The 9,127-nt window shown below is 38.9% G+C and overlaps 1 protein-coding gene across 1 annotated transcript; it reads left to right on the top strand.

Moving 5' to 3' along the window:
- The first annotated feature begins 723 nt into the window (after positions 1-723).
- Positions 724-1,507, top strand: LOC131053504 (uncharacterized). The gene is made up of 2 exons (XM_057988121.1): positions 724-774; positions 935-1,507. The coding sequence occupies exons 1-2, from the start codon at positions 724-726 to the stop codon at positions 1,505-1,507; spliced, it is 624 nt and encodes a 207-aa protein (XP_057844104.1).
- Positions 1,508-9,127: the final 7,620 nt, after the last annotated feature.

The following is a 9,127-nucleotide window of genomic DNA, read 5'->3' as shown; positions in this document are numbered from 1 at the left end:
ATATGAAATCATTTTTTTAGGGAGAGAACAACGCTTACCTTCGTACTGCAAAATCAACCACCACAATTAAAATAATCCATCAAAGTGAAATAAATTATCACTCAGTCCACAATTTAAAAAAATAAAATATTTTTAGATTTCTATTTCAAAAAGACAATTAAATCACATTATTTTCTGTATATGAAAAAAATAATAGATTATAGGTAATAAAGTGAGATTGTCTATCAGCATTGAAATGAATTTCAAAAAGACAATTAAATCACATCATTTTCTGTATATGACAAAAATAATAAATTATATGTAATGAAGTGAGATTATCTATCTATTCCATCTACCAGCATTGAAATAAATGACACAAAAAATAGTCATAAGATTTCAAGGAAATTCATGAAGAGAACAATCTAGAAAGATCTTGCTAAAAAAGCTACTTTATCATTTGCCGAGATTATTTTTAGTATCTTCCATTTATTTGAGTAACTTTCGCTAACTAAATTTGTGCCGAAAAGACTTATAATTACATAGAATTTATTATTACATGAAATTATTAGAGAGCTTACAACATCCACGAGATTCAATGATTTTTGTATACATAGTAAGGCGTGGGACTCACATTGCAGATAGGGATTGAGAATTGCAATTAAAATCCTGCCAAAGTGGTCAATCTCTTTCACCACTCTCTCCACCACACACTCGCATGTCACAACATGGAAGTAAGTGAAGGCAATGGCCCTCACAAGAAGCAAAGTTCTGCTACTTGTGCTGGTTGCAGTTAGTGTGAGTTGTTTTAGCTTTCTCTTTTCTACTTTTAGTTGTTTTAAGATATTTAAGTTGTGTAGCATACAAGGAAGACTGATATCATGGACATAGCTTATTATTTCAGGCAATTATTTCATGGCTTGATCAGTTCGGTGCTGTTAGTAGCAACGTTGCGTAGTTAGAGCGTCAGCGGTGGCGAGAGAAGCTTCCAGAGGTTGGAATACCCCAAACCCTGGTGGCTCATCTGTCCCCTCTTTCTCTAACACAGATGCAGAATTTCGTGGTGGGGCTGAGGAATATGGACGCTACTTCTTTCGATGCCCACCAATTCTACCACTCTGCTGGTTTGATATGCCGTGAAGGCGTGAGTTTTCCTCCGAAAGCTAGGTCATCTTTCGGGAAACCCAGTGCGGAGGTTAGCGAGGTCGAGGAGCACGTGTTCTTCGACAAGAAAGAGCTGCGGGAGTCGGGGGAAATTGTATTGCTGGATCTTAGCCCTTCCAATTATTTGATCTCGTTTTTGCCCAATGATTTAGCAGAGATGATGCCGCCATTCTCTTTAGCAAATGTTTCTCAAATTCTCAATTTGTTGAGCGAGTCGAATTTGTCGCGCAACATGGTGGGCACGATGGAAGAAGGAGAAGTGAAGAGGTGCAGCACTTCCATTGAGGGCATGGTGGAATTCGTGGTGTCTGTTTTGGGATCCGACGTGGACCTGCTCAGTGACCCATCCGTTGTTGGATCCGATTAGCAAGCGAATAAGAGGGAGAATATCATCGGGGGTAAATCACCCGTAACGTGTCATAACTTTGCGTTTCCTTACGGAGTGAGTTACTGTCATTCTATCAAGGGAAGTGAGGTATATGATCTACAGTTGGAGGTTGAGCACAATAAGGAAAAGGTTACAAGGAACACTACGACTCTCTGCCATTATACCTCAAGAAAGCATGCAACAGTAAAATTATCAGCACATCAATTTCATGCATAAATTTAGAACATATAATGCATTGCGAATTTTTCCAAAATAATTCATGAAAAATCTAATGGTATTGTTTTCTTTGTTTTAGCTTTCCAAAATCAAAAGATTTAATGCATGTAGTCTAGAGTGTTGTTAACTATAGATAAAAGTGGGAACTATTAAATGAGAATATAGAAACTTGTAATGCTTACTAAGAAAAACTGCAACAAAATTTAATACAATTAAATCATAAAACGTATAAACCTAAAATTTGATAGCCATTAAAAATAAAGGTATTCCAATTTTAGTATATAAAACAACCACAAAAGTCTTCAAAACATACTCACAATCAAAAATCCACATTGCTGTTGGAAGTTGAAGTCCAACGGACTCCTTCCTTGTTTGCCGCCAAAACTCTTGGCTATTCATATTCTTCTTGTGAGCTCTTTAAGAGTTGATTGTAATTCAATTGTTGAGGTTAATTGCTGGAGCTGATTGCAGCTGTGTATATGTAAACCAAATTGGTGGATAACAGAGTAATTCCCCTGCTTGAAGTGTGGATGTAGGCAATTGCCGAACCATGATAAATCTGTGTGTTCTCATTGTTTGTGTTGTGTATGTTTAATTCTTTTTATCTGCTATTTTTCAATTCAATTCTTCATCCTAACAATTGGTATCAGAGAAAGGTTAGATCGATGTTTAGATTTTGGTGTTTGAATTTCGAGAATCATGGAAGAATCGAAGATAGAGAAGTTCTCTGGTCAGAGCTTTGGGTTATGGAAAGTGCAGATGGAGTCTTTGCTGATAAAGCAAGACCTTTCACTTGTGCTTGAAGGGAAAACAAAGAAACTAGCTAGGATGGCTGATGAAGATTGGGAAAAATTGGACAAGAAGGCGAGAGCGACAATTTTTCTCTCGCTGTCCAATAATGTTCTCTTCAACGTCACGGGTGATGCAACAACAAAAGAAGTATGGGATAGATTCTCAGCCATGTATGAAATGGCATCGAGTGCAAATAAAGTCTTTATTATGAAGCATACAAACTAAAAATGAAGGAAGGTTATGCTATGGCAAACCACATCAATGAATTCAATACATTGATTAGTCAAGCGACTTTGGTGGGGATGACACAAGATGATGAAAGAAAGGTTGTTTTATTATTGTGTTCTTTACCAAGCAGCTGGGATGGTGTTGTAACAGCAGTTAGCACATCTATATCCGATAAAAATTAGTTAGTTTTTAATGATGTTGTAGCTACTCTTCTTAGCGAGGATTTGAGAAGAAAGAATGATGAACCTTCATCCAGTGAAACCTTAACTGTGGCCAACACTAATAATAGAGGTAGAAATCATAATAGAGGTAGAAATAATTACCATAGACGTTCGAAATCAGCAAAGAGATCGAAGTCTAGAAACAAAAATGGTGAATGTTGGTTTTGTGGCAGAGCTAGTCATGTGAAAAAGGATTGCAGAAATTTCAAAAGAGTACAAGAGAGAGTGTGGGACAGCGAAGCAAATACAGTTTATGATAAAGATGATAGTGTTTTAATCATTTCAGCAACCGACACTACTCTAGATTCATGGGTGCTTGATTTTGGTGCTTCCTATCATGCTACCCCATGTCTTGAAGTGTTCATTAACTACCATGAAGGTCATTTTGGCAATGTTTTCATAGGAGACAACAAAGCTTGTGAAATTATAGGCAAAGCGGATGTATTTCTGCCATTAGAAGATGATAAAACATGGCTTCTCAAAGATGTTCGCCATGTCCCAAAATTGAAGCGAAATTTGATATCCGTTGGACAGCTCTTTGGTCAAGGTCTTAATGTTAATTTTCTCCCGGATACATGGAAAGTAACACATGGTACCATGTTGATTGCAAATGGTAACAAAGTGGGAAGCCTATACATATTTAAGACTCATGGTGAAGTGGGAGCTGCAATGGTGATTGAGGACAGCAAAGCGGATCTTTGGCATCAAAGACTTGGGCACATTAGCAAGAAAGGTCTCCATGTTATGCATACAAGAAATCAACTACCGGGCCTTTTGTGAACATTGCCTTTATGGCAAACAAAAGAGAGTTAGTTTTTTGAAAGGTGGGCATGACACAAAGACAACACCGCTGGAGCTTGTATACTCGGATGTTTTTGGACCGACATAGGTAACCTCCATTGGAGGAGCTAACTATTTTGTAACATTTCTTGATGATTGTACAAGAAAAAGTATGGATTTATATGCTTTCTAGGAAATCTGAAGTATTTTCAAAATTTAAAATCTTCAAGGTGTAAGGAAGTTAAGTAAGTTAAGTAGCGGAAACAACTTCCTACACTAACCTTGAGAGGAGGGTAATGCAAAACTTTTTCAGATCGTTACAACAGTTACAGAAAATAGAAATAGATATAATAGCATTCATACCACAACACAATGATTTACGTGGGGAAAACCCTTTCGGGAGAAAAACCCCACCCTCCAAAAGCAGCTCAATATTTTATTCAGCAATCAAAAACAGATTACAAAATACTTGCAGAGCAAGCTCTTCGTAGGAGTAGCACTAATCAGAGATTCAGAGGCAACTCAATAGCCATAAGACTCTTACACACAACCTCTATCTCACACACCTCATAAATAGGAGATACAATACAAGAAACCGTCAAACGGTATTACAAAACCATGGGCTAAAACCACCCAATAAGGTGTAGCCGACCTTATCTCCCTTCTAGATGCCCTATGACATGTTAAAGCACACATCAACACGTGTCGCTCCCTTTTACAGCTCATTTATGTATTCGATACAAATTATTTTTCCTATTTCAAAAGAACAAACTTCCGGAGGCCATAACTTGAGAACTGGGTGTCCGATTGACGAACCGTTTGAAGCGCCGAAAAGCTCGCGAAGTGCTCTATCACCTCGTAACCCGCTTCGCCGGTTACGGAAACTTTCCAGGGCATTTCAGAGCCTCTAAAGTACCCAAAATTAAGTTTAAACATTTTATTGCACCCCTCCAAGATGAAAACTTTAATATCTTCAAAACTAGCTGTGACCTTGCGACGCAACTTTACCGGAATGCTTATCTAGCCAACCAGAAGCTTCAGGGAGAGTTTCGCACCATTTCGTGCTCAAATAAAAACTTACTATAAATAGTAACCTCGCATAAATGCAAGGTTGAGACACCATTTTTCCCAACAAATCTCCCACTTGTCGAACACCTTGCATGAGCGGAAGGGAATGTCAACACAATGAATCAATTGCTAGGGGCCATAAGGCCCATAGACTCTGAACACCATCTGAACTTCTCTGTGCTCACAGCCTTAGTTAAAGCATCTGCAACATTCATCAAAGTGTCCACCTTAACCAGCTTCACCCTACCATCTTCGACCATATCTCTAACAAAATGATACTGAACATCAATATGTTTGGTCCGGGCATGAAATGTCGGGTTCTTAGCTAGGCTAATTGCACTCTGACTGTCACTCAAATCTGGATTAGTTCAAAAAACCCAACTGCCCACAATTGAAACCAAAGGTGATCAGGCTCTGATACCACTTGTAAGGAAGTTAAGTAGCGGAAACAACTTCCTACACTAACCTTGAGAGGAGGGTAATGCAAAACTTTTTCAGATCGTTACAATAGTTACAGAAAATAAAAATAGATATAATAGCATTCATACCACAACACAATGATTTACGTGGGGAAAACCCTTTCGGGAGAAAAACCCCACCCTCCAAAAGCAGCTCAATATTTTATTCAGCAATCAAAAACAGATTACAAAATACTTGCAGAGCAAGCTCTTCGCAGGAGTAGCACTAATCAGAGATTCAGAGGCAACTCAATAGCCATAAGACTCTTACACACAACCTCTATCTCACACACCTCATAAATAGGAGATACAATACAAGAAACCGTCAAACGGTATTACAAAACCATGGGCTAAAACCACCCAATAAGGTGTAGCCGACCTTATCTCCCTTCTAGATGCCCTATGACATGTTAAAGCACACATCAACACGTGTCGCTCCCTTTTACAGCTCATTTATGTATTCGATACAAATTATTTTTCCTATTTCAAGAGTACAAACTTCCGGAGGCCATAACTTGAGAACCGGGTGTCCAATTGACGAACCGTTTGAAGCGCCGGAAAGCTCGTGAAGTGCTCTATCACCTCGTAACCCGCTTTGCCGGTTACGGCAACTTTCTAGGGCATTTCAGAGCCTCTAAAGTCCCCAAAATTAAGTTTAAACATTTTATTGCACCCCTCCAAGATGAAAACTTTAATATCTTCAAAACTAGCTGTGACCTTGCGACGCAACTTTACCGGAATGCTTATCTAGCCAACCAGAAGCTTCAGGGAGAGTTTCGCACCATTTCGTGCTCAAATAAAAACTTACTATAAATAGTAACCTCGCATAAATGCAAGGTTGAGACACCATTTTTCCCAACAAATCTCCCACTTGTCGAACACCTTGCATGAGCAGAAGGGAATGTCAACACAATGAATCAATTGCTAGGGGCCATAAGGCCCATAGACTCTGAACACCATCTGAACTTCTCTGTGCTCACAGCCTTAGTTAAAGCATCTGCAACATTCATCAAAGTGTCCACCTTAACCAGCTTCACCCTACCATCTTCGACCATATCTCTAACAAAATGATACTGAACATCAATATGTTTGGTCCGGGCATGAAATGTCGGGTTCTTAGCTAGGCTAATTGCACTCTGACTGTCACAGTAAACTGTCACTGTACCTTTTTTTATTTCAATATCCGAACACAGTCTCTTAAGCCAAATGGCCTCTTTACAAGCATGAGTAGCTGCCATATACTCTGCTTCAGTAGTGGATAAAGCAACCACAGCCTGTCGCTTACTCATCCAACTAATTGCACCACCAAACAAAGTAAACACATAAGCACTGGTGGATCTTCTGCTATCAATATCACCTGCCCAATCTGAATCCACATAACCATGGATATCAAGGGAAGTCATGTCTCCAACTGAATTACCATGATAACACAAAGAATACTCTGAAGTACCCTTCAAATATCTAAAGACTCTTTTGACAGCATCCCAATGAACTCTACCAGGATTAGACATATATCTAGAAAGTACTCCCACTGCTTGGGCAATGTCTGGTCTAGTACAGACCATAGCATACATCAAGCTTCCAACCGCACTCTGGTAAGGCACTCTGCTCATGTCTTCCATCTCCAATGGGGATGTAGGACAATCTGAAATAGATAGTTTCATTCCAACTGTAAAAGGAACACTCAATGGTCTACAATTCTGCATGTTGAACCTCTGCAACACTAAATTCACATACTTACTCTGGCCTAGCCATAGCTTTCTGTTCACCCTATCTCTTCTAATTTCCATCCCAAGAATGTGTTTTGCTGCACCAAGATCTTTCATTTCAAATTTAGCAGCGAGCTGAGACTTCAGTTCTGAAATCATACCTTTCCCTTTACCAATGAATAACATATCATCAACATACAATGCAATGAATAAGAAATGATCACCATAAGATTTATAATAAACACAGTGATCTGATTTAGAACGTTCAAATCCCAAACTCAACACATATGTATCAAATTTCTGGTACCACATCCTAGGACTTTGTTTGAGGCCATACAAAGATTTCTTCAATTTACAGACCAAATTACTTTTGCCTTTCACCACATAGTGCTCCGGCTGTGTCATATAAATATCTTCCTCCAAATCACCATGAAGGAAAGCAATTTTCACATCCATCTGCTCAACCTCTAAATCATAAGCAGTAGCAATAGAAAGCAAAAATCTAATGGACGTCATTTTTGCAACAGGAGAAAATATCTCACCGTAATCAACACCCTCAACCTGAGAGTAGCCTTTTGCAACCAACCTTGCTTTATACTTCTCAATGCTTCCATCTAAACCAATCTTTTTCTTGAACACCCATTTACAACCAACAGGTTTTCGTCCTTCAGGCAATGGTACAAGATCCCATGTATCATTCTTTTTCAAAGCTGCCATTTCTTCCTCCATAGCAATCTTCCAGGATTCTGCATCATTCATACCTAATGCCTCTTCTACAGATTTTGGTTCATCCACACTAGTATTCAGAGCAAAAATACATCTCCAATCATCAGGTGAATACCTTTCAGGTGGTTGTCTATGTCTTGTAGACCTTCGAACAAGCTGAGTTGGAGGTTCTTCCTCCTCTTCTGAAGATTCAGAGCTAGACGAGCTCTCCTCAAATTCTTGCCTATCTAGGGGTCTCGATTCAACTCTTTCAGGTGTAGAAGGAAGTTGAATCACATCTTCTTTTTTAGTCTGTTCTGGCTGCAATGTAATAGAAGGAGACTTAATTTCTCTAAAAATAACACTTCTACTGTGAATTACCTTTTGTGCAACAGGGTCCCAAAGCTTGTATCCTTTCACACCATAACTATACCCGATGAAGATACATTTCACAGCCTTGTTCTCCAACTTTGTTCGCTTCTCCTTTGGCACATGTGCATATGCCTCGCAACCAAAAACTCTAAGATGTCTCAATGAAGGCTTGTGACCTGACCATGCTTCCATAGGTGTTTTATCAACAAGAGCTGATGTAGGAGACCTGTTAATCAGGTAGCAAGCAGTGGCAACAGCTTCAGCCCAAAACTTTTGTTCGAGACCAGCACCACTCAACATACTCCTAGCCTTCTCCATCAGTGTCCTGTTCATTCTTTCTGCAACTCCATTCTGCTGTGGAGAATACGGAGTTGTCTTCTGCCTGTTAATTCCACAGTCTTTACAGAATCTATCAAAATCATTAGAGCAAAACTCACCGCCATTATCAGTTCTCAAACATTTTATTTTCTTTCCAGTCTGCAACTCAACCATTGCTTTAAATTCTTTAAAACGACTAAAAACTTTAGATTTACTCTTTAGAAAATAAACCCATGTCCTTCTACTAAAATCATCAATAAATGAAACATAATATGTGGATTTTCCAATCGAAGAGACATCTACTGGACCAAACACATCAGAATGGATAAGATCCAAAACACCACAAGTTTTATGAGAACTCGAGTAAAACTGAACGCAGTTTTGTTTTCCATAAATGCAATGCTCACAGAAATCAAAGTCAAGGTTACAGTCATTCAAACCTTCAACAAGGTTTTTATTTTTCAAGGTCCTTAGACCCTTTTCTCCAATGTGGCCAAGTCTCTGGTGCCATAACATAGTCTTCTCTGCAGGTAACTTTGCTTCAGACGAAAGAGCACCCTTAGGTACCCAAAAACCATTTCCATCTGCTGAAGGTGAAACCTTCAAATCTTCCAATGAAGTATCCGCAGATTTACTTTTTACAGAAGTGCTATTACACTCAACAGTGTATGCTTCAAGCTTATACAAAGTGCCAAACCTGACACCTCTAGCAACTACCATAGCACCCTTAAT

The sequence above is a fragment of the Cryptomeria japonica genome, chromosome 2, assembly GCF_030272615.1.
Source record: "Cryptomeria japonica chromosome 2, Sugi_1.0, whole genome shotgun sequence".
NCBI lineage: Eukaryota > Viridiplantae > Streptophyta > Pinopsida > Cupressales > Cupressaceae > Cryptomeria > Cryptomeria japonica.
This window is presented reverse-complemented; position numbering and strand designations above follow the sequence as displayed.